Raw genomic sequence first — 27031 nt, 5'->3', positions numbered from 1 at the left:
TCCCAATATCACTCGTATTTTTTAAGTACTAGGTAGAAAATTTAGCAGCCTCTTCACAAATATAGCATTCTACAATACAACCCTTTGGTCCACTCTGATTTTTCACATACCCTTTACATATCTTCATGTATCGCTCAACTGGATACATCCATCTCAAATAAGATGGGCCACACAATTGTACTTTCCTAACTAAGTGAACAGTTAAAAATACCGGAGGAAAATATATTTCAAGCTCATACAACGTTACTATGATTTGAGTTTGCAACCTCATTAATTTATTGGGATTAATCACTTTACCGAAAAGAGAATTAAGAAAAAAAACATAACTTTGCATTCGTACCTTGCACCTTATCAAGTAAATAGCTCGTGTTGTGACCAGAATAAAGTTTTCTAGCAACACATGGCAATTATGAGATTTTAAACCCTTTAGTTTCAAATCCTTAATTGAAACAATGTTGCTAATGTTTGAAAAGTAATATTCTAGCACTTTAACTGTAGCAAAAAACTGACAAAAGCTAGTTTTCTCTTTTTAGATAGTGTGTGAGTAGTCGGATGAAGAAATGTACAAGTTTTCTTATCCTCTGGTGGCAATTCCTCCCTTAGCCCTATCTCAGTCATGTCTAACCTCGCCTTTATGCCATCCTTGGTCTTCCCTACAATATAGAGTAACATCCAAAAAGAGTTTTATTTACACTTTTCTCTATATGCATAACATCAAGCAAATGCCTCGCATCTAGCATCTTCTAATATGGCAACACAAAGAAAATAGAATTCTTCTTCCATGCACCTACTTGTCCCAACATACTTGGCAAAAGCTTTACCAAATTCACACTCTATATCTTTCACCTTATAAAAAATATCATCCTCAATCAACAGTGTTGGTGCCTTACTTTCTTCTAAATCCCCATTGAAATATTTTTTGAAATGCCAGTAAGGATGATCACAATGCAACTATCTGCGGTGTCCCATATAGGAATTTTTCATACCATATTTCAATCTTATTGAATCTATGCCCTCTTCATAAATGGGACATCCAAGTTGCCCCTTAATGCTATACCCTAACAAATTACCATATATGGGAAAGTCGTTGATTGTGCCAAACAAGGCTCTCAACTTGAATATTTCTTCCTTATACGTATCATATACATCAACTCTACTCTCCCACAATAGCTTCAAGTCTTCAATTAGTGGAGTTAGGTACATATCTATGTAGTTCCCTGGTTGCTTTCACTTAGAGATCATCACAGACATCATGGAATACTTGCGCTTCATGCATAGCCATAGAGGAAGGTTGTATATAAACAAAATCACTGGCTATGTACTTTGGGTACTTGTTTGCATGCCATGTGGGTTTATTCCGTTAGTAGCTAATGCAAGGCATAGATACCTCTCTTCTTTCCTAAGTTCAAGATACTTAATGTCAAACTTCTTCCATTCTGGAGAATTAAAAGGATGACAAAGGATGCTATCTTTAATCTTTTCGTCTGCAAGCCATCTTAGATTTCTTGCATCTTCTTCACTGCTATATAAGCTTATGAATCTTGGTATAATGGAAAAATACTATAATGCTTTCTTTGAACTCTTCCCGTTCTCTTGGTTGAGTGAGGCATTGCACTTAGGACACTCGATTAGTGGCTTATATTCCTTCCTGAATAAAATACAATCATTAGAGCAAGCATGTATCTTCTCATAACTCAGGCCAATAGAGCAGAATAACTATTTTGCTTTATACATTTTGCTTAGAAGCTCATTTTCCTTTGGTAGCATTTGTTTTAGAAGTGAAAGCAATTCTGTGAAGCTTGTGTCGCTCTAGCCATTTTTGCCTTCAAGTTATACAATTTTAAAACTACAAACAATTTTGTGAACTTGGTACAACCTTCATATAGAGGTGTCTCCACATCACTCTTTAACCTCTAAAACATTTCTAAACAATCCTCTAGCTCCCCTTCAATTGTGTTGGTCATATCTTTAAGACGGTCAGCTTTATATGTAATTGTGTCAAAATTAGTTGATCCATAGCTTTCACTTTGCCCTTGACTACTATTACCCACATCTCTTGTCTCTCTATGCTTTGTTCAACACTTATAAATTTGACCAATTCCATTAATAATTATGTGGCTCTCACAAACAGACAGTGGAACACTCATGAGAAAGCAACACTTAACACAAAGGCAAATAATATAATTGGGATTATCGGCATGCTCAATTGTGAACTTAATAAAATATTCTATGCCCTCCCAATATTCTTTTGATAGGCGGTTGATAGACATCCATTTCTTATCTACAATCCATATCTAATATTAACCATTTGGAGGGAAATATGATCAATGACTCAAACATGTTGAGCGAATTAAACAAAGGTAGGAAATCAATGAATCACAATTGATCACATGTTATCCTCTTTAATTTTAATTCTACTATTCCAACTGTTAACAACCAGTAATTCTAACCAACAAGGATCGGGTCTAGTGGAAGGGGCTAGTCCCTCACAACCTAGCGAACCAAGGCTCGAATCCCTTCCGGGAGAGGTGCCCATATTTAGTGCCTGACAGTGCCTCGAATAGGATTGTCTCTAATAGAAGGATGCCTATGTATTAGCCAAAAAAACTAGTAATTCTAATCATTAACAACTAGTAATTGAAATAAATTAAAGCATATGCCATTCCATTTGAAAAAAAAATTGGCAGCACAACAGCTTAAAAATGAGAATTTCCTAGGCTTTATGCCCTATTTTTAAACTATATTAACTTCAAAAAAATTAATAAATAGCAAACCAGTAGCATGACAATATCATAGCTAATAACAACATTAATGAAAGAAAAATAAATCCACTGAATTCCAGCTAGCTTGTATGAAAGTTTATTTCTTCATACTAAGAACAAATTTCATTGAATTTAGAAACAGTGCCATCTAAATTCAATCATGTCCTATTGCAATTGGAAAAAATTCGATAGCATAACAGCTTAGAATGAGCACTTTTGAGGTCTTATGCCTTCTCTTTCCACCATTTTAATTTCAAAAAATAAATCTTTCAATACCAAACTAGCAAGAGAATTATTCATGAAAGTTTAATTTAGTCTAAATAATATCTCATATAAAATGTAATTATTCAAACCATTAGGAATAATGCTTTAACAGAACCGAAATGATTCCATTCGACTAGAAATCAAACCCCACAAACCATAATTAGAACATGTAACCCACAATTTAGATAACGTAACCCAGCAATACAGAAGTTGTAAATGACATATAACCCACACAAATGAACCAACATTGAAATGAAGAATAGCTAACAAACCCATCACTTAACATTCAAACAAAGAGGAAGAAGAATAAGAAGAAGAGATGGACCAAAGCAAATGGCATTCACTATAAACCCAAAACATTTTTAAAACACTATAGAAGAAGAAGAAATGTGACAAACCTGGAATATGAAGTAGAACCACCACCTACATTGTCCTAAAATGCGAGCATGATTGCAGTAGCAAATAGCAAACTCGATGGCAATGAAGGGGTAAAGAGGAAGATGATGGTGGAGAAGCACAAAATCATAGGGAAAAGTGCGAAACTTAGGTAGGGAATGAAGATTTGAATCTTCAAAGGCTAAGGGGGAGCGCGCGGTAAAGAAAGGACAATAAACATTTCAAACAAGTCTGGGTGAAATGAACATATTAGGGATTTAAAAAAGGGAATACTTGACAATTATTCCTAATAACGGACAAATTTTCTCTTAACATACTTGAAAATTCTATTGAAAAACCGTCAAATATTTCTCCACGAAAATATACTTCATGGTTTTTCTTTAAAACTGTAAAGTATTTGAAAACAATACTTAACGGTTATTTGAAACCACTGAGTATTTGAATACAATACTTAGCGGTTATTAGTAGTAACCGTCAAGTATTTCTCATGCACCTCTTATTTGACAGTTTTTAGAATAACCGTCAAGTATTTAGTATCAAATATTTGTAAATCTATAGCAGTGTATATGTGTTGACTTATTTTATTTGTTAGCATTAACTTGTAGTTAACTTTTGGTTTATAAATCTATGGATATCCTCGAAAAGTTTTATCCATTTGGTCCTCAATATAAGAGCTAATTTGATTTTTGATTTGGTCCTAAAACCCTAATCCCCTTTATCTGTCATATGTAATCTTCTTTTTTAAGGTAGTCCTTGTAATAGTTGTAAATGTTAAAATTTTCATTAAATGTTAAGCTAATACATGTGATTAGTAATAATATTTTAGAAAAGACATCACGTATTTGATACAAATAACTAACTTAACAAACTCTTTTAAGTTACTCAAATTAGTTAATTAACTCTTATATTAAATAATACAGGTAATATGACTTTATATATACAAAACGAGCATATTTACGATCATTTTGATAGACCACGTACTTATATACATGTTAAATTAAAGCGTTCTTCGATAGTTTTTTATTTTTGGGCCAAACGTTCTTCCAATAGTTGTTTCACAATTTATTTTTCTTCTTGTATAAAACAGGGCTTAGCCCCAAAAAAAAAGACTAAACGGGGATTAAATCTCAAGTGATCCTTGTCCACCAGGCCCTTGAGATCAGTAGGGCAATCATGTTCAATTTACTTGCTTTTCTTAGAAAGACATTAAAATGTTAAATATTGAAGTACACGCACATTATTACTCCTCCGGCTCTATTTATAAGTTTTAAATTTGAAAAAAGTATGGTCCATTTTATGAGTTTCAATTTGAGTTTCTTTTAGCATTTAATGCATTTTTTTCAATGTTGCCCTTAATTATTTCTCTCTTATCATATTTTCCTACACATCCTCTTTCATCCTTTTTTTCTTCATTTATTATAAGGGTATATTTGAAAGCAAAAATATATTTCTAATATATTTATTATTTTTAACTAATTATTTGTTATACGTAATTTAGTTATTTCAAGCTTATAATAAGGACCAAATGGAGTATTAATTACTCCCTCTAGTCCTATATATAAGCTTCAAATAACTAGTTCTTAAATAATGACTAATAAGTTAAAATTAGTTAAAAATAATAAATAAGTTAGAAATATAATCTTGTTTTCAAACATGCCCTTATAATAAATGAGAAAAAAATAAAATATATGAAGAAATGTGACAAGAAATATTATGATAAAAGAGAGAGAATAAATAATTAAAAGCAAAATTTAAAAAAAATGCATTAAATATTAATACAAACCCAAATTGAAACTTATAAATTGCACTACATGCCTTTTTAAATTTGAAGCTTGTTAATTTTTTCTTTAATCTAACCCTTCTAGTGAATCAGGTTTTTTTTTTTTTAACTAGCTAGACTAAAATAGGTTATTTTGGAAAAAATTAAGATGGGTTAGATGAGCTTGTCAACCTAAAATTTGACATGGTTTGCCTCCTTTAACCTGTATAACTCATATTAATGGTCCTTATGGAGAATTGATTATTAAGGATTCTAAATTTTGAAAATTTGAAAAGCACTAAGGTCCTAAATGATAACAAACAATTACTACAACGATAAGTTTTATCTCACGAGATGGGATTGACTATACCAATTACATGATATTATTGTGATCTATTAATAACCAAATCTTTGATTTTGTATATTACTCCCTATGGTCCTTTTTATAAGAGTATGATAACTACATTACGCAGTTTAAAAAAATAGTTAAAATTAATTAAAAATAATAAATATAAAAAAAATGAACTTTTTTTTTAAGGATACCATCTATTTATAAGGGGGTACGTAAAAGAGAGAAATAGAATAAGAATGAGAGAAAGTATGAAAAAGAAGATAATATGCCAAGTTGTTAACCTTTCAATTAATGCAATGTATAAAATCAATTAGGGGAAAAAATGATAAAAACACATTAAACGACAACTTGGCATATTTGATCTTTTCAATACTCTTTTTTTTTTTTTAATATTTTAAGTACTGCTAATTGATTTTTTTTTTTTGCCAGTCTATTATTTGATAGCTTAGTACTCCTTATTTTATTGTTTTAGTACTGAAAAAAAATTAAAGGTTATTGCTTGACGAACATGAAAACGAATATTAAATATATAAAAGATGAAATTTTTTTTAAATGAGTACTGAAAATGTTATATATGGATGATGAGTACTAAAAATAAATAGTTGATGATTACTAAAAATCTGAAGGAATTATTTCACCGAAAAAATAAAAACATGAAGGAACTAAATTACATCATAAAATTCATATGTAGATTAAGCTTAATTATTCAAACAAGTTGTGAATACATTTTTTTTTTTGCCAACACTTGTGAACACATTATTATCTATGAGCAAAGTGCAGATTTGGGCATCCTCAGTGAAGCATATCAGTGATAAATTAATTGAAGAGGCCCCACTCTCTCACAGACATCGGTTGATTTTTTCATGTTTGAAGAGTCTCTCTCTTATAAATGGCCCATCCACTACTCACGTATTAATGCTTAATTTTCATGTCGTCCAAGTCGCAGATTGAGGGTAAAGTCCTCGGGGAGCACGCAGAGGCTCAGAATTATTGACCATATTCTTGTACTCTTCAGTCTTTTTTTTTTTTGGGTGGTATTGGAGGGATTAAGTGAGTTGGCCCTGTGGACTCACTAAGATTAAGACGTATTTCCACGTTTAGAGAGTACTTACAAATATACTTATAGATTACTCATTAATTAGGTCATCACATCAGCAGTAGGATTTGAACAACTCAGGATCTTATGAATTATGAGTCACTTTCTTACCAACTAGACCAATTTTTCTTAGCTAATTTTTAGTCAATATTCACACAACACCATCATCATTTCTCTTCTTGGCTTTCTAGTTTCTACACGTAAAAGTATGGACTTCAAGAGGAGTGCTTGATTAGCTAAAAAAATAAAGAAAGCCTTTTTAAAACAGTTAAAACCCTATTATTAAAAATCATTTTGTCGTGTTTAATATATATATGACAACTTCAGCAATCCTAAGCAACTTTTTATCAATTCAAAACATATTTAATGATTCAACTAATATTCTTTACTTTGTGGAAAAATTATATTATGGACTGGAAGGATTTTTTTAATTAATTTTTATATAATATCAATACAAACATGTTATCTAAAAATTACTCCTGACTAAATGCGATTTAAACTTTAAAGGCATCAATCCCATTCTCACTTATAATCTCAATCTCAATCCTAATTCATCAAATGTCAATGCTTTGAACCAAACAAAGCATCAAGGTCTTCGTCTAGGGAGTGACCATTACACAGTTTGTGCTGCTATTTTATGTTCTAACAAAGTCCCCTCTTATAATACGGCCTGTCGCGCGCTAATTAAAGCGACCCCTCCATTCTAATACATTGGCCCAGATGCTTCTGTCATTAATTAAAATGGTCTATCCACTCTTACTTTTCAAAGTCTTTCACTTTTGTTTTCTATAGCAATATGATTGCTTACTGAGTTGGTTTCTTGCTAAGTGGCTCCAACTTGCAAGTTATAAAAAAAGTCCACAATTAGCTGGACTACTTGTACAGTCACACACGTTGTTGATTTGTCTGTCATATGCTATTTTGGCAAATGAATCAGAATCATTATAAATAATTTACTGTCTTAAATATCTTAATAAGCTAGTTTGCATACAGAGACGCGAAGTTTTGAGAAATGTCAAGTCACATCAGTTACGCACCCACATGTTGGTAAGGATACTCAATGAACAAATGCTATTAATTCATCTTTACACCATTCTTGATTTGCTTAAAATTTTCTTAATAGCCATGGAGTTCCTAGTCAAAAAACTTTTTTTTTTATCATTTGTATTGTTAAAATTCATTTTTTGAATTATATTTTATAGACATATACATACAACATATTAAAATTTATCTATCAAAATTAGTAGAACAATTGTTTTTAGGTAGACACTAAAACAAATAAAAGCATTTATATATATACTCTCTCCTTTAATCTTCAGTATAAGACCTAATTAACTAATTTTGAGTAATTAAAATATTAGTTAAATTAGTTAATACGATATATTTTTTAAAAAAAAAATACCCTAAGCATCCTTCTCAATTCCCTCTTTTTTCCTCCTACTTGATTAGTATTGAAGGAATATCAATAGGGTTAATTGGAAAAAAAATTGATAAACATATGAAATAAGTTCTACATATAGGACTAATGTTAACTCTAAAATTAGGTCATATATTAAAAATTAGAGGAGTATATAGTACATAATTGTAAGTGCATAATACATGTTATTAAGAAAAGTATTTATTTAAATATAAATCCTATGAAAATGCAATGTCATTATCTTATTTTATTTTTTTATTGTAAAATGATACATTTAATGTTTTGAGATGTTAAATATTATATTTAAATAAAAAAATTATATTTGTTGGTGAGAAAAAAAAATTATAAAAAGTCACACTACTTTTTGCGACAACAATTGAAGTTATTGCTGAAAGTCACTTTATTTTAGTGGCAACTTTAATAGTTACCGGAAAAACTCAAACTTTCAGCCACAACTTTCAATGGCAACTTCAATTATCATTGTAGAAGATCACACTTTTAGTGGCGACTTAAATTATCACCACTAAAAATCACCACTAAAAGTCAAGTTTCATAGATAACTTTTTAGAGTCGTCACTGAAAGTTAATTTTTTGTAGTAAATTTTAATATCATGAAGATCAAAATTAGATATAGTTTCATAGTATATGTGAAGTATGTATTAAAAACTTAATAAAGAAAGTTACGAATATGATATGTTAGTCATTAAATTGCATTTTCAACAGTAGTTTCTTGTCGCAGACCAAAAAAAAAAAAAAAGATTAAAAAATGAAGGTAGTAGTTTATGTCGTGGCCTACTGAGATCATGTAGTTTGAACTGGTTCTAGTAGAATGAAGACTCCCTTGTAATACGCCCCAAATGTGTCTATCACTAATTAAAATCGCCCCGCCACTTCTACATTTCAAGGTCTTCCACTTAGAAAATATAAGTTGCCCGAGCTTGTAAGTTACGGGAAGTCGCCACTTAGCTTATAATTTCTTCTCATGCACAGTCACACACGATGTTTGGATATGTCTTGTGGTTGAAATCAAAATCTAGCTATTTCCTCCATTGATCCTTTCACTGTGTTTCTTAAAAAGATTAAAAATTGAAGGTAGTAGTTTATGTCGTGGCCTACTGAGATCATGCAGTTTGAACTGGTTCTATTAGAATGAAGACTCCCTTGTAATACGCCCCAAATGTGTCTATCACTAATTAAAATCGCCCCGCCACTTCTACATTTCAAGGTCTTCCACTTAGAAAATATAAGTTGCCCGAGCTTGTAAGTTACGGGAAGTCGCCACTTAGCTTATAATTTCTTCTCATGCACAGTCACACACGATTTTTGGATATGTCTTGTGGTTGAAATCAAAATCTAGCTATTTCCTCCATTGATCCTTTCACTGTGTTTCTTAAAGTACATGGCTAACAAAGCAAAGTTAAATGATGATTTAATAAAAAAATGTACATGTGCCAAATTCAAAATTGAGAAAAGTACGCATACTTGTAAAATGGCTTCCCCCCTTAAAATTCATAAGGAGATTAAGCTCAACTATTCAAATTAAGTGCGAACACATCATTAATTATCTATGAGAAAAGTACAGATTTCGGCATTTCTTTCTCAAGATGTACTATCAATCATCAATTAATTCAAGAGGCCCCTCACTCCCACACACATTAATTGATTTTTCCATCTTTCAAGAGTTATTTTTCAAGTCGTCCAAGGCGCAAGCTGGAAATAAAGCCTCAGAAGACCAAGTCTTTCTTAGAGCACTATCACTATTTCTCTTCTTCCCTTTCTACACGTAATTTTTCTTTTTGTCAGTCCTTTCTACACGTAAATGGAATTTAAGAAAAGTGCTTGATTAGCTAAATATTTGGGGAAGAAAAACAAATTGAGATTTTATATTTGAGATCAAAACAAATTTCTGAACTAGTTTTTATATGCAAGATTGTAGGGAGTGTATGTTTAGTTTAGTTTTTAATATGAATTTATTATAAATAATTTTTGTATATATTGTGCCGCTAGTAATTGAATAGGACCGGGGGAGTATTATTTTATAGTTAATATCATGAAGATTAATATGAAATATGATTTCAGACCATATGCAAAGTTTGTATTAAAAAATTAATAGAGAAGGTTAAAATGCTAAGCCAAAAAAGAAAGTTAAAACAATATGATTTTTTTCCCAAAAAAAAAATATTTGAGGAGGCTAATCACAAAGTTTAAGATCGATCAGCAAAATATAAATTTTAAGGGTTTCACTTGAAGGATCAAATTTTAAGTTGGTTTGGTTTTTTTCAAATTTCAATTGTTTTCGTATAAATTGAATTTGTAACTAAGATTGCTCATTTTGATCCCAAATGGCAAATGGACCTTTGGGGATTTTTTTTTGGCAAAAAAAAATTTTTTATCTATTAAAAGATTTAAGTGCTAATAAATATAGGGAAAATGACATAAAAATGACATTTAAACTTGAAAATCCCAAAATGGTTACTTGAATAAGTAAAATTCAAATTCTTTTTTAAAAAAAGAATAAAAAATAAAAGGTAATATGGTCATTTCAAAAAATTTGTAAATCCCAAATTGGTCACCTGTACTAAATTGGAATTTTACTTATTCAAGTAACTATTTTGGGGTTTCAAAGTTTAAGTGTCATTTTTGTGTCCTTTTCTCATAAATATATGACACTTTTTCGGGCCAATATATAAAATACTTTTCATATCATGTAAGTTAAGTATTACATTCTTTCATACTATAATATTTATTAACAAATAAATTAATGAAGTCTCAGCGATCATATTCTTCAAATGTCATTACTTAGAATTGCACATCCACTCCCACTTTTCAATGTCTTTCACTTTTTCTTGATAAAATGATCACTAATAAGCTGTCCTCTTCTTCTTTAGTTGCCCAGCTTGCAAGTTAGAAGAAAGTCCACAATTAGCTTGACTACATATATAGTCACATATGTTGTTGATTTCTCTATCATATGCTATTTTGGCAAATGAATTTGAATCATTATAGATAATTTAATGTTTTAAATATCTTAATTAGCTAGTTTGCATACAGAGGCGTTGTTTTGAGAAACGTCAAGTCACATCAGTTAAACACCTACTTGCTAGTAAGAATACTCAGTGAATAAATGATGACTGTTAATTCATCTCCTTATGTATATATATATCTCTCACTATTCCTTCATTTACACCATTCTTGATTTGTTTAAAATTTCCTTCATAGCCATGGGGTTCCTTGTCGTCAGAGAATCTCAATTTTCTGAGAAGCTAACACTTTGGTGGGTGCTATTAGTTGGCTTTTTAATATTGTTCCCATTTCCTGTTTCCTCTTTCATGACCTCATCATTAAACAATGAAGTAAATGCTTTGCTCAAGTGGAAGGCCAGCCTTGACCACCAAAGCCAAACTGTGTTATCGTCATGGAAGGATAATGGCAGTCCTCCTTGCAAATGGGTTGGAATTACATGCAATGAGCTCAACTCCATTGCCAATATATCTCTTCCAAATTTTGGACTAAAAGGTACGCTTGATAGTCTCAATTTCTCGTCCTTCCCTCATCTCCCCATACAGTTGCAACATAACTCATTTGATGGGAATATCCCTCCCCAGATTGGTGAACTATCCACACTCATTTGTATAGATTTTTCTTATAATGAGTTCTCCGGTAGCATTCCGACAAGTCTTTCCAACCTTTCCTCAATCACCTTTTTTTATTTTAGTCATAATGAACTTTCTGGAACATTTCCAGATTGGATCACACAGTTGACTAGGACTAGCGCTATGGGCATAGGTTATAATCATTTAAGTGGCCATATTCTTGAAGCTATAGCAAATTTGACTAACCTATCATGGTTTGAGCTAGGAAACAATAACTTTTCTGGTCATATTCCTCCACAAATTGGTAGATTGATTGACCTCCAATCACCAGTTAAGAGACCTCAAATGAGTAGATAGGGTTTTGATGATGCCTTTTGTTGTCAAAGCACTCAATTAAACTAGGTCCTAATTAATTTGTAGTTTAGAATTGACCTAGGTCATTACTTCCAAGGAGCAAGTTGTGGGTTTCTTTAGGTGAAAATTTAGGTGATAAAAAAAAATAATAAATTGGACCTAAACTAAAATGTAAAATTCTAATTCTAAATGCAAGATGCAAGTGCCCCTAAATATGTATGAAAATTAAATTAAACTAAATGAATGCAATACAATTTTTGGAGGGGTTTTTTGAAGGAAAATAAAAATAATGAATAAAGAAAATTAATTAAAATGCAAAGAGAATTAGCAAGTAAAAATTCAGAAATTTCTCTTCAGGTACGGTAGAGGGGACAACTCAGGATTCGCATGAATTTAACCTTCATAACCTTAATCAGTTAATTAGACCAAAAGGAGGTGATAAGAGAGTAGAATTAATAATAAACTTAATTACCTACTTGAAATAAAGGAAACCCTCAACTTCAAAAAACCCTTAAACTATTAGAGAACTCATAACAGTGTAAGGTTGGTTAATTAAGCCTATTAAAACCAATAAAGATAATTCAATTTAATTTTGGAAATTATGTTTGAAATTATCCAATTAAACAATTAGATAATCAACCAACTTAATTAAACAATCAAGAGGTAAAAGAACCCAAATTTTGCAATTCAAACCACATTGATAATCAAACTCATAATGAAAACTCAATTATAAATTCAATTAACAATGTAAAGGTTCTAAACATATATTCCAACAAGTATCTTGGCACAAATAAGATCCAAATATCTATTTAATCCAAGAATAAAATTGACAATCTAGAACTAAATTGTCTCAACAAAATTACAACTTAAAATCATTTAAAACTAAACAATTTCAAGTCCTTGAATTACAAAGACAAATGGAATATCACTCCCTTGTGGTCTTCAAGTGCTAGCCCAAGGCTCTAGTCTCCTTCATACTCCTCCCAAGTTGCCTCCCTAACAAGCTTAAGTTGCCATGAAAATTATTTTCCCTCCAAACTTAATGACGTGGAGAACAGCCATGTGGGTGAGAAAATTGAAGAAAAGTGGTGTGGGTTATTGGCGTGGTACTGGAGAGAGGTATTCAAGATACTGATTTCCCAATGATTTGAGGGTGTATCATAGGTTATTCAAAGGTGGTGAGAGGCTTGACGTGAATGAGGGGGAGGAGACAATTGGCGTTAAAAAATGATGTCCGTTCACGTTGAATTGTGCGTGAATGAATGGAGATGGAAGTCCCTCCTAGGCGTGAATCCCTCCTCCAAAAATAAGAAAAATAGTATAATGAGGGAAAAGGAAATTTCTGTGGATCCAAAGCTCAAGCCTATTAGTAATTCATTGACCCACTTGATATTAGCCATTGGATCTTCTATATGCTCTTTTTTGACCTGCAAGAATTTAAGTGCATCTATTAATGTAGATTATACCCAAATATAATCAAAAATTAAATATCAGATATGCACAAAAATTAGGCAAGAAATTGCAAAAATTTCTAAAATTAATCTTTCTAAAAATATGAGACTTGTTTCCAAAGAAATAGAAAAATTAATTCCAAGTCAAAATAAATCACTAAATATTTATATTTTTAATCCAAAATCTCAATTTTTCTGCAAAATCCAAAAATCAACCAATTAATCCAATTATGCATAAAATCTAATTAAGCTCAAAATTATCATTTAAATTCTGAATTAATGTGGGATAAAATATATAAAAATTGGGCTTTATCAGGTTTTTTTCTCTCACTGAATGTATTGCTCTAATTTCCAACCGTCAAACTTAATTATATTTCTCATATAAATTTCAATATATTGATTGAAATTAATTACCCTACTAGGCTTGAGTTTTATTTGACTACGGCCATACTCAGAATATTTTATTAATTTTCTAATTAAATATCTAAATAGTTATAATAATAATTAAATGTCTCACACAGGATATTTTGTTTAGATTTTATGTACTGTTTGAATAACCATTTAATTTGCAAATTTGTCGTAGACATTAACTTCCCTTTCAGTGAGGTGTTAGAGACAATGTTCTTCACATTTATCTACCATTAATGAAAAATGGCACCTCTACTCCAACGCATGGGTTGATTTTTCAATATTTTAAAAGTCTTCCACTTTTGTCTATTGGGAAAATGATCAGCGACCTGTCTGTCGATGTTGCAATCTATCCTTTTCCTTGTCCCAACTTGCATATTGGAAGAAAAGACCTCAATATCAAGAAGAGTGGAAGAAAAGAAAGAAAAAGTAAATAGGACAACAGATACACGTTGCATTCTTTCAGACAAAATATTCTTTTTCGATTCTTAATTTTTTGTATGCCTTCCCTTAGGAAAACGGAATCATCTAAGCTGCAAGCATGTGAAGAATCAATTGAGTTGCGTGTGAAGACCGGTGGCTGTTTTACGACAAATGGTTAATCTTACTCACTCAAAGTCTTATATCATTAAGGAAAAAAAATGGATCTGATAAGTAATAATTAAAAATTAAAGAGGAATAAGATAAGATGAAAAAGATAGAAAATAAAGCTAGATTCAACATATGGGACGTAAGGCAGATTCATATAACCAAATAAATAGTCTAGATGATACAAATATGAATCCTCTTATAAAAATATGGCGGAAAACTTCATAAATACCTCATGCATAGGTTTATAAAAATAGAGAACTACAAAATAGAACAAGATTCAGAAGAAAATAAACATTCTAGTCTGTTGTGACCAGCAAAAGTTACAGTGATGGCAACCAGAATTAGTCATCGCCAGTTAGGAGACCTCAAATGAGCCGATAGGGTTTCCTCTCACTGAATGTGTTGCTCTAATTTCCAACCGTCAAAACTTAATTATATTTCTCATATAAATTTCAATATATTGATTGAAATTAATTATCCTACTAGGCTTGAGTTTTATTTGACTACAGCCGTGCTCAGAATATTTTATTAATTTTCTAGTTAAATATCTAAGAAGTTATAATAATAATTAAATGTCTAACATAGGATACTTGGTTTAGATTTTATGTAATAACCATTTAATTTGCAAATCTGTCGTAGACATTAACTTCCTTTTCAGCGAGGTGTTAGAGACAATGTTCTTCACATTTATCTACCATTAATGAAAAATGGCCCCTCTACTCCAACGCATGGGTTGATTTTTCAATATTTTAAAAGTCTTCCACTTTTGTCTATTGGGAAAATGATCAGCGACCTGTCTGTCGATGTTGCAATCTATCCTTTTCCTTGTCCCAACTTGCATATTGGAAGAAAGACCTCAACATCAACAAGAGTGGAAGAAAAGAAAGAAAAAGTAAATAGGACAACAGATACACGTTGCATTCTTTCAGACAAAATATTCTTTTTCGATTCTTAATTTTTTGTATGCCTTCCCTTGGGAAAACGGAATCATCTAAGCTGCAAGCATGTGAAGAATCAATTGAGTTGCGTGTGAAGACCGGTGGCTGTTTTACGACAAATGGTTAATCTTACTCACTCAAAGTCTTATATCATTAAGGAAAAAAAATGGATCTGATAAGTAATAATTAAAAATTAAAGAGGAATAAGATAAGATGAAAAAGATAGAAAATAAAGCTAGATTCAACATATGGGACGTAAGGCAGATTCATATAACCAAATAAATAGTCTAGATGATACAAATATGAATCCTCTTATAAAACTATGGCGGAAAACTTCATAAATACCTCATGCATAGGTTTATAAAAATAGAGAACTACAAAATAGAACAAGATTCAGAAGAAAATAAACATTCTAGTCTGTTGTGACCAGCAAAAGTTACAGTGATGGCAACCAGAATTAGTCATCGCCAGTTAGGAGACCTCAAATGAGCCGATAGGGTTTTTCCTCTCACTGAATGTGTTGCTCTAATTTCCAACCGTCAAAACTTAATTATATTTCTCATATAAATTTCAATATATTGATTGAAATTAATTATCCTACTAGGCTTGAGTTTTATTTGACCACGGCCATGCTCAGAATATTTTATTAATTTTCTAGTTAAATATCTAAATTGTTATTGTTGATGATTACTCCCTCTGTTTTATGTCCTAAGAAGTCTTTTGGAAGGAATTTTTACTCTATTTTATAAGACGTTTTGATAATTTGTCAATAAACATTGAATATTTTTTCTAATATATGCTCATATTTAATAAAGATAACAAGAGGATAAACTGATACTGTGATAGGACGTAGTGTAGTTAATAAAGATAATATTAGGAATCGCTTAAATTTCACAAGAAATTTAATACTTTTAACTATTTTTATTGGTACATGTAAATTAGTTAGAAACGTTTTATACTATGAAGCAGAGTACTAATCTTGATACACATAGTTCTCACAAGATTGTGTGATGACATCTTCAAATTATATATGAGATTGTAACAAGAGATGGAAAAGGCAAATTGATTTTCCCGGGGGTTTGGAATTTATGTGTTGTACTAACATTTGTTAAAAATATAAATTTTTAAACATCTATTAAGTTATATAATAATAAAATTGATCAAGTAAAATATAATTGCCTTAATACAAGCTAAATAACTACCAAGGCAAGTCTTCATTCAACTAGTTTGTATATAATGGCACAGGCATATATCACTATTAGAAATGTCAAATGACATCGTCAATAAATGACTGTTAGTTCATATGCTTATATATGTCTCTTAACATCCATTGCGTTTATTACAGTATTCTCATTTTGTTTGAAATTTCCTTCATAGCCATGGGATTCCTCTTCAAAAAGCATCAATTTTCTGAGAAGCTAACACTTTGGTGGGTGCTATTGGTTGGCTATTTAACATTGTTTCCACCATCTCCTGTTTCCTCTTTCATGACTTCACCAAACAGTGAAGCAAATGCTTTGCTAAAGTGGAAAGCTAGCCTTGACAATCACAGCCAAACTGTGTTATCATCATGGAAGGATAATAGCAGTCGTCCTTGCAAATGGGTTGGAATTACATGCAATGAGCTCAACTCAATTTCCAGTATATCTCTTCCAAATTTTGGATTAAAAGGTACACTTGATAGTCTCAACTTCTCATCTTTCCCTCATCTCCAATTCCTACATGTGCAATTGAACTCATTCTATGGGAATATCCCTCCCCAAATTGGTGAACTCCCCAAACTCAGTTCTATAATTTTTTCCTATAATGAGCTCTCTGGTAGCATTCCTTCAAGTATTAGCAACTTGTCCACACTCTCACAACTTTCTTTAACTCAAAATCATCTATCTGGAGCACTTTCATCAATAATCACACTATTGACTGAGAATATTGTTGTTTTAGAGCTGGGTTTTAATGATTTCAATGGCCATGTCCCTGAAGTGATAGCAAATTTGGCCAATTTGACTTTATTGCATCTAGGAGACAACTGCCTTTCTGGCCACATTCCTCCCCATATCGGAAGGATGACTAACCTGTGGTACTTAGCTCTTGGAGGTAATCAGTTTACTGGTTCTATACCCCATGAGATCGGAATGATGAAGGGACTTGTTCAACTTGACATGTCAAGCAACAATCTCTCTGGTAGCATCCCCAGTACTATCGGAAACATGTCTAGTTTACAACAAGTTTATCTTTATTCCAATCAAATTTCTGGGCAGATTCCACAGCAAATTGAGAAACTCTATTCTTTGGAAAGATTGCAATTGTCAGACAATAACATAGTGGGGTCAATCCCACCATCCATAGGGAACTTGATCAATCTAAGCAACCTTCTCCTTTTTGAAAACAACATTTGTGGATCTATTCCGTCTAGCATTGGAAACTTGACAAAGCTCTCCATGCTAGATTTGACAACAAACAACCTCTCTGGATATATTCCATCTAGCATTGGAAACTTGACAAAGCTCTCCGTGCTATATTTAGCATCAAACAACCTCTCTGGATCTATTCCGTCCAGCATTGGAAACTTGACAAAGCTCTCCATGCTATATTTAGCAACAAACAACCTCTCTGGATCTATTCCGTCCAGCATTGGAAACTTGACAAAGCTCTCCATGCTAGATTTGGAAAAAAACAACCTCTCTGGATCTATTCCGTCCAGTATTGGAAACTTGACAAAGCTCTCCATACTACATTTGGCAATAAACAACCTCTCTGGATCTATTCCGTCTAGCATTGGAAACTTGACTGAGCTCTCCCTACTAAATTTGGTTCAAAACAAACTTAGTGGCAATCTTCCACCAGAGATGAATAACCTTACAAAATTGGTAAGCTTGCAACTTGGATACAATGATTTCAAAGGTCATTTGCCTCAAGACATTTGCCTTGGAGGATTACTTACAAAAATCTTTGCAAGTAACAATCAATTCACTGGTCCAATTCCAAGAAGTTTGAAGAACTGCTCTAGCCTTATTAGAGTCAGGCTTGAAAGTAATCAACTTACAGGGAATGTCACAGAAGCTTTTGGTGTATATCCACACTTGGACTATATTGATTTAAGTAACAATGCACTTTATGGCCACTTGTCACCCACATGGGGGCACTGCAATAACCTTACAAACCTTGAGATCTCTTCTAATAACTTGTCGGGGGGCATACCACCAGAACTAAGTCAGGCAACAAAGTTACAACGACTTCATTTTTCATCAAATCACTTGATAGGAAATATTCCAAAGGAATTAAGCCTTTTGTCATTATTGAGTGAACTTAGTTTGAGCAACAATCAACTTTCAAGAAACATTCCTATCGAGATAGGATTGTTGACGAAACTTGAACAATTAAATCTAGCTAACAATCACTTAAGTGGCTCAATTCCAGAACAATTGGGAAGGTTGACCAAATTATGGGAATTGAACATAAGTGGAAATAAGTTCTTTAGCATTCCCACTAGTTTTGGTCGATTGCAACAGCTTCAGTTTCTTGATCTTAGTGGAAACTCATTTACTTGTAGAATCCCAGCAATGCTTGGAGAGCTACAACGATTGGAAACATTGAACCTCTCATGTAACAATTTCTCTGGAATGATTCCTTCATCTTTTGATGATTTGAAAAGCTTGACTATGGTTGACATATCACACAATAAATTAGAAGGTCCACTTCCAAATATTTTAGCCTTTCGTACAGCTACAATGGAGAGATTAATAGGCAACAAAGGCTTATGTGGTAATCTATCTAGCCTACCAATTTGTCCAACAACAAATTTTGAATCAAGCCATTCCAAGAGCAAGAAAGTAGAGATTTATGTTGTATCCTTTAGTTTGGGAGCTGTGATGCTGGCAACATTTTTTGCTTGGATTTCATATATTATTTTCCATCACAAAGCAAGAAAAACAGAAAGTCAAGTGCAAACTCAAAATTTATTTGCCATATGGAGTTATGATGGGAAATTAGTATATGAAAACATTATTGAAGCCACAGAGGAGTTTGATGAAAAATATCTCATTGGAGAGGGAGCATCTGGAAGTGTCTACAAAGCAGAACTATCCACAGGTCAAGTTGTGGCTGTGAAGAAGTTTTATTCAGTACCAGACAAGGATATGTGTCATCAAAAAGCTTTTATGAGTGAGATTAGGGCCTTAACAGAAACTAGGCATAATAATATCATCAAGCTATATGGGTTTTGTTGGCATTCAAAGGTCTCATTTTTGGTTTATGAATTCCTAGAAGGAGGCAGCATAGACAAGATACTAAGTGAAGAGACACAAGCAATTGCATTCGATTGGACTAAAAGAATCAAAGTTATTGAAGGTGTGGCTAATGCTTTATACTATCTTCATCATGGATGCTCACCTCCGATAGTTCATCGTGACCTATCAAGCAAAAATGTTATTTTAGACTCAGATTATGAGGCTCACATCTCTGACTTTGGGACAGCCAAGCTTTTGTATCCAGATTCTAGCAATTGGACCTCATTTGCTGGTACCTTTGGCTATGCTGCTCCAGGTTAAGGATTTTTTATGTTGTGTGATTTCATTACTTTTGAGTTTACATTCGTTATGTTTTATGTTTTTCATTATTTAACAATTAAAAATTCAGCACTAACAGTGTTTTTTTTTTTTCATGATAATCATTTTGGTTTTGTTATAGAACTTTCTTACACAATGGAAGTAACCGAAAAATGTGACGTTTATAGCTTTGGAGTGTTGGCTTTGGAAATAATTATGGGAAAGCATCCAAGAGATCTCATAATTTCGTGTTTCTCATCAACATCTTCTGGTGTAGCACCAATATTAGTTGCTCACAATTTGGATATGAAGAAAGTGCTAGACCAAAGGCTACCTTATCCTCAAGGCTTAGTGGCTGAGAAGGTGATGTTGACTGCAAGAGTAGCTTTCACTTGCTTGAATGAAAATCCACGTGCTCGCCCAACTATTGACCAAGTATGCAAGGATCTTGCCATGCAAAAATCACATCTTTCTGGTTCCATTCCATAGCTTCATATAAGTTCTATTGGAGATCTCAATTGAAAATAAGATAATCACAATGTGATGATGTGTGATGTATTATTGTCTTCATACTTAATGTGTTCCCCTATTCTACTCATGTTTTGCCTTTTGAATAAGGACCAACCCAAAATAATAATTAAATATTGTGTGATTAAGTTGATTAGTGATGTGTTTACCAATTTATAGTTTCCATTACATATTTTTCTAATCCTTGATTTCATAAGACCAATGTTGCACATCATCATTAAGAACTCCATATGACTATGCAGGAGATCAAATGAGATTACTATATGTAGATATGTGTATATATATACTCCCTTTGGTCCTTATTATAAGGGGTTATCTAGGAAAAAATTTTAGTCTTTATTATACAGGGTCAATGAGATCATCAATAAAATTTTTCCTCGTTTACCCCAGGTTACAGGTTATTATTACTCATGTAAATAAATTTTTAATGGCTCAAGTTTGTTATAAGGGTAGATTTGAAATTTTTTATACTTTTAGAAAACATTTAATGATATAACTATCATTTCTTAATCTATGTGAATAGCTTGTTGATCCCGCATAATAAGGACTAGAGGGAGTATGTATAGATATATATTACCCAGTAAAGTAATTAATTTATATTCATGGAAGCGTCACCCAGAATTTATTTGCAATTTTATAATTTTAGGGAACTTATTTTTTTTCAAACACATTGTAAATCTATTTGTTTAGCCTCCTAGACCTTTAGCAATTAGCTAGTCCAATCCAAGTACTAGAAGATCTCCATCTTCAACATCATGTTCCATCTCTATCATCGCAAAATAACAATAAAAATTTTTCAAACACGTTGTAAACTTTTATACCATCTCTAAATAGTAGTGTGTACATATGATGAATTTTTTATTTTTAATACAATAAAAAAAAAACTTCTCTTTTTATATAAGCAAGCAAACAATCATCACTCCACCATTTATCTCCAATATTGTTTTGTTTCAGGTTCTTGATAATATTTATAATAGAAAAAGCTCTTTTAAATGTTTTGTTGCCATATAGATAGTATCAACTACTAATTCCTTGTTGCCATAATTATTCTGTGAAAAAATTTTCAGATTGACTATTTGCTGCCAAAAGTTCCAAGTAAGACAATTTTAAAGAACAAAATTCACCAGAACAAATTAGATTATATTCTTATCCAATGTGAAAAAAATAAATAAATTTCTTAAATTTAAGCATGCTCATGGCAAAAGAAGTTTTCAAGTTATGTCTAAAATAAACCTAGTCAATCACAAAGGAATAAACAAACGCTAAATACAGATATCTAATGTGCAAATCATATATACATGATATGTAAATTAAAATACTTAATGTATAATTGCATGTCTTTTATATATATATATATATATATATATGTGTGTGTGCACACATATACGTGAAAAAATCGAGGGAGACTTACAAAAAAAAACCCCAAATAAATTTTAAAATGACAAATAGATAATTTTGACAGATTTTAACTTATCAAAACTATTACAAAAGTAATAAAAACTATTATAAATATAGTCAACATGACTTATTTGTCTTTTTGAAATTCAACATATGTTTTTCTGTCATTTTCTAAAAAATTTAGGTAACATATATATTGAAAATGATAAGAAAAATGAAGAAAGGATAAGAAACAAATGGGGGTGGGAGAAAAAGAAATCAATAACGTCTAAGCATGAAGTGGGAAAATCCATCTCTAGAATAAAACAAATGTGAGATGTTCAAAAGTTGGGGGCCAACAAACACACCAGCAAACTTAAAAATTAATTTTTTTTTAAAAAAAAGGTCAAATCTGGTTTCCCACGTTGTTGCTCACATTTCAAATTTCATCTTAATCGTGCATGTTGGGAACTTAATTAAAGACAGCAAAAAGGAATGTAATTATGAGAAGACTTGCAGTACCTATTATGCTTGTATTATTACTAAAAAGTCTCTCTCTCTCTCTCTCTCTCTCTCTCTATTACGTAACTATAAGGGCACATGGTTATCATATTATTTATACTTTTGAGATACTTAGCATAATTTGTGTTGAAAGCATCAAATTTATGTTTTAACTTGGATAATAATGTTCAATGACTAATGATTTGTGACTTGGAAACCTTGTAGTTATGGCCTAGTGCCTTGGGAATGTTTTGGTTGTTGTCGAATGTGGATCCACATGAAGCTATCTATTTTGATGATTGGCCTTTATTTAAGAATTTGGGATGTGTATGCTAAACTATTGCTTGCAGGCTTGATCGTTGGACTTGAGTGTCTTGGACTTTGAATGGGTCCATAGTCCACTCGTTATGTATTAATATACACACTATTTTTTGTTTTAAATATAAAAACTAGTTAAAGATTCAATTTAATCATAAATGTAAGACCTTAATTCATTTTGCTTCTCATATTTATTTATTTATTAACAAGGTGGTCATAGCAAATCATCCTTCAATAATCCTTACAATGGTGGCTGTGATTCCGAATTCGGCGGCTTCAACCAATCATCCTTCAAGTGTCGACCACAGCATTCCAGCAGGGTTGGCTTTTTGGGGAATGACTTTTCTCCGCTGCCCCTCTTTTGCATCAAAATGTTGCCGTCTGGTGAAGAAAATGACGAGGAAGAAATACGAGATTGGAGGAAGGCGTGAATGGAAAATTGCTAATTAATTTTTTGTTTGGAAATATGGTTGGGAAATAAAAATGGCTAAAGGTGCACTCATATTTTTTTTAACGTGCATTCAATATCTTAAAATATTTTGTATTTTTAGTTACATTTAACGCTATAAAGAAATTTTTAGCGCTATTTTACACTGAATAATTTAGAATGCTGGATGCACCAAAATAACTAATTTATGAATAATGAACAATTAGTTAAAATTAGTTAAAGGCCATAAATAGATTAGAAATATATTTTTATTTTCAAATATACCTTATAGTAAATGAAAAAAATGATGAAAGAAAATATGTAAGGAAATATGATAAAAGAGAGTATAACAAAGGAGAGAGAATAAATAATTGAGGGAAAAACTAAAAAAATGCATTAAATGTGAAGACAAATCCAAATTAAAGTTTATAAAATAAACCACACTCCTCTCTAAAATTGAAGCTTATAAGTAGGACAAGAAGGAGTATAAGTTTTAGGGTATTATATATGCACACGAAAAATTGTTTCAAGGTGTCAAATGCAATAAAATATAATTTAAGGCGCCGGATAAACCACACCACAAAATACTTTAGGGTATTAAATGCTTCTGAAAAAATATTTACATGCATAAATTAGTTCTAAATCACTTATATTTGAATCTAGATGGAATATGTTTTGTCAATGTCTTAAAATTGTTAAATTTTTATTAAGTTAAGGTGCATTAGTATCTAAAAGTATTTTTTTTAAATGCATCTAATGTCCTAAAGTATTTTAGTTCATCTAATATTTTAAATTATATTTTGGTACACATAACACTTTGAAATATTCTTTTAGGTATATCCAACATTCTAAATTGCTAAGCCTAAAATTACACTAAAAAATACTTTAAAATACTAGAAGTACCTTAAGATACTAAATGCATCTAAAAAGTATGTCAAGGCGATAAGTGTACCTTTATCTATTTTTATTTTCCAAACAGAAAATTAATTAGCTATTTTCCAATTCATGACCTCCCTCCCATGTCGTTATTTTCATGTCATTTTCTTCACCAAACGTCAACATTTTGAAGCAAAGGAGGAGTAGCAAATATTAAAGGCAGCAGAGAGAAGCCATTTCCACTTTTTTCAAACTGGACACAAGGAGTCATGTCTAGAGGAGAGGGAGAGCATGAATGAGGGGCCACATGTTATAACAAAAAGAAAGATAATGGGTATAAAATGACAGGCCCGTGTTTAGAGGGGAGAGAGAGAGAGGATGAGAGGCAGCTAGAGTTGACTCATATAAGAGATAAGATGAGACTCAGAGCATTTGTCACATAGACACTGTTAGAATAAATAGAGAATGGATCAAAAACATACCGGGTCGGACCTCGGGTCGGGTAGGTCAGATTTTCTTAGCTCACGCTTAAGTTAGACTATAAAAGTCTAAGGTTTTAAGTGCACAACAGAGCACCTTTTTGCAAGAAAGAAATAAGAGAGAGAGATAGTAGGAAAGCTCAACTATTGGAGTAATTTAAACTCATGGGGAGAAGCCTCCATTTATAGCTTTTGTCAGGGGTATTTTGGGTAGCCAAAAATATCCATTGAGTCCATCAGATAAAATCTGAGATAGGATATATAAATATATCTTTATCTCATAATATCATGATATTTGAATTCAAATCCAGAATCAATCATAATTAATTCTAAATATATATATTTAATCTATACAATATAAATTAATTAATTTATTATAAACTAATCAGATTTATATCATAACCGATTGGATATGATTTAGGGTGTTTGACCAAGTCAAACATATCACAATATCGCTTGGATATTTGACTGTATATTCTCTTTATACCCAGTCAAATAATCTGGCCCATCAAGGGCAAATCCAAGCCTAAAATCCAACATCTCCCACTCGCACCTGATAGGCTGCCCATTGTGCGATAGCTAAATCTTTCATTGCTTCATACTAGGTATTTGCCGTGACCGCATGGGTATGATGTCATCGATTCGGGTACTTGTGCACTAGGAATCCTTTATGTAGGACCAACACACAAGAACACCCTTGGTGTACCTGTAAATTGTATGCTTGTTGCCTTGAATGCCCTAGTTTTATCTATACATTTTACTTGTGGCATATCTAATCCCTCTTGAGTTATTTTGTTTACTCAGATTGCCTTCCTATACGCATGGTATCCACACTTGCTTATTTGTTTTGTTCAACCTGTAAGGGCCATGTCACAGACACCAACATAGATGTATAATTTAGGATAAATCTTCCTTTTGACTATTCATCATTTAGATTTGGCATAGTCGCTTTCCTAGTCTTAACCTGTTAGATCGCATCATTCTTGACCATGGGGTTTAGGCTAGAGTAGTTGTCACTAAACCAAATCCTTGTGATGCTGTCTAAGTCTTAAGGGCATTATGAAAGGTTTATTTCCTTTCTGGGACTCACATCATAATGGATCAGGGATCTTCCATCTACATACCATGTTGCGGATTTGAGTAAGCTCATGTAGTATGAATTGCATGCTACGGTGCTCAATCCACTAAGTGGAGTATGTGACTTTTGGTTTTAGTAGCACCGTATAGATTTAAGTTCCAAATGCACTCCAACATTTGAACCAAGAGCTCTTTCATCACAACTATATATGACGTCTTACAAGTAAAGAGTTCCTTGTCTGGCTACAGGTCTCATGGATGACACATTATCCATGATTCGGTCTAGACTTTTATGGGTCTCATCTTAGTCTAGTTGAGGTGACATTTGTACAGTGATTCTTCTCTACCATCTCATGGTGATCATCTGCTGTCAAACCTTCTATGTCCCATGAGAACATAATGAGGCGACTGTTCATGTGAGTGAGCCAACCTTGTGACTTGTACGACATACTAGTATTGCATACCTCGTGCCTATGTATGTATAAATACACAAATATATAATCAAGAAAATTTCTTTGAACTAGATAAAATGCATTGAATTGCTAAGTAAGAGGAAACAAAAAAGTTTAGTACAACATGCCTTGTGCCTACGTAATTGAACAAGAAAAAGGATCAAAAAGAAAAAGAAGTTCAATACATCATGATCTACGTATGCCCAAGGCCTTTACATGCTTGACAAAAGGATCTCTAGCTGTAGGCTTGGTTAGGGGATCTGCCAACATCTTATGAGTGGACAAGTATTGAACTGTCACTTGTTTCTTAGCGATCATATCCCTTACAAAGTGATATTTTATGTCTATATGCTTAGTATGATTGTAGTACTTAGGGTCCTTTGCATAGGCTATTGCTGCTTGACTATTGCAGTGAATCAGAGTTGGTCCCTCACTACCACCATGGATTCCCAATCATACTAAGAATCTTTTGAGCCACACAGCTTCTTAGACAGCTACAAAACATGCTATGTATTTTGCTTCTATGGATGAAAGAGACACACACGTTTGGTTCTTGCTACTCCAGGAGCTTGCTCTGTTATTTAGTAGGAAAGCATAGCCTGATGTCGAGTGTCGCTCGTCCAGGTCTCCTGCCCAATTAGTATCGAAATAATCCTCTGCACGAAGGCCGTTTCCTTAATAGCACAACTCATAGTCCATGGTTCCTTTTAGATATCTCATAATCCTCTTTACAGCTTCGCAGTGTTTTACTCCTGGATTGGATTGGAATCGGCTCACAAGTCCAACTGCGAAGCATATCTTTGGCTTGGTACGCAACATGGCATATATTAGGCTGCCAATAGCACTTGAGTATAGGACTCTCTTCATGTGTTTTATATCACATTGTTTTATAGGGCGTATTTCCTCGCTTAGGTTGTGTCCCTTAACCACAGGGGTATCCAAAGGCTTATAGTCTCTCATATTGAAATGCTCAAGAATCTTTGCGATGTATGCCTTTTGTGACAATGACAGCAATTTTCTAGAACGATCTCTTCTTATCTTAACTCCTAAGATATATTTTGCTTCGCCCAT

The 27031-nt window shown here is 32.3% G+C and overlaps 1 protein-coding gene across 2 annotated transcripts; it reads left to right on the top strand.

Moving 5' to 3' along the window:
- The first annotated feature begins 17318 nt into the window (after window positions 1–17318).
- Window positions 17319–20589, top strand: LOC114743182 (MDIS1-interacting receptor like kinase 2-like). 2 transcript variants are annotated; one of them, XM_028931376.1, is made up of 2 exons: window positions 17319–19923; window positions 20068–20589. In XM_028931376.1, exons 1-2 carry the CDS (start codon window positions 17445–17447, stop codon window positions 20412–20414), a joined length of 2826 nt encoding a protein of 941 aa, XP_028787209.1. In that variant the 5' UTR covers window positions 17319–17444; the 3' UTR covers window positions 20415–20589. The 2 variants fall into 2 exon arrangements, with proteins under 2 accessions (XP_028787209.1, XP_028787210.1); XM_028931377.1 differs by having other exon boundaries at window positions 17319–17771; window positions 17916–20155.
- Window positions 20590–27031: the final 6442 nt, after the last annotated feature.

Source organism: Neltuma alba, unplaced genomic scaffold, assembly GCF_004799145.2.
Source record: "Neltuma alba isolate B1F8T4 unplaced genomic scaffold, ASM479914v2 tig00003967_pilon, whole genome shotgun sequence".
In the NCBI taxonomy this organism is placed as follows: Eukaryota; Viridiplantae; Streptophyta; class Magnoliopsida; order Fabales; family Fabaceae; genus Neltuma; species Neltuma alba.
The sequence above is the reverse complement of the archived record's forward strand: the minus strand, read 5'-3'. Positions and strand labels throughout refer to the sequence as shown.

Coding starts and splice junctions, on each gene's coding strand:
- LOC114743182 (XM_028931376.1), top strand. CDS start 17,445: ATGACTAACCTGTGGTACTTAGCTCTTGGAGGTAATCAGTTTACTGGT. Junction 19,924..20,067: donor CTTTGGCTATGCTGCTCCAG/GTTAAGGATTTT, acceptor GTTTTGTTATAG/AACTTTCTTACACAATGGAA.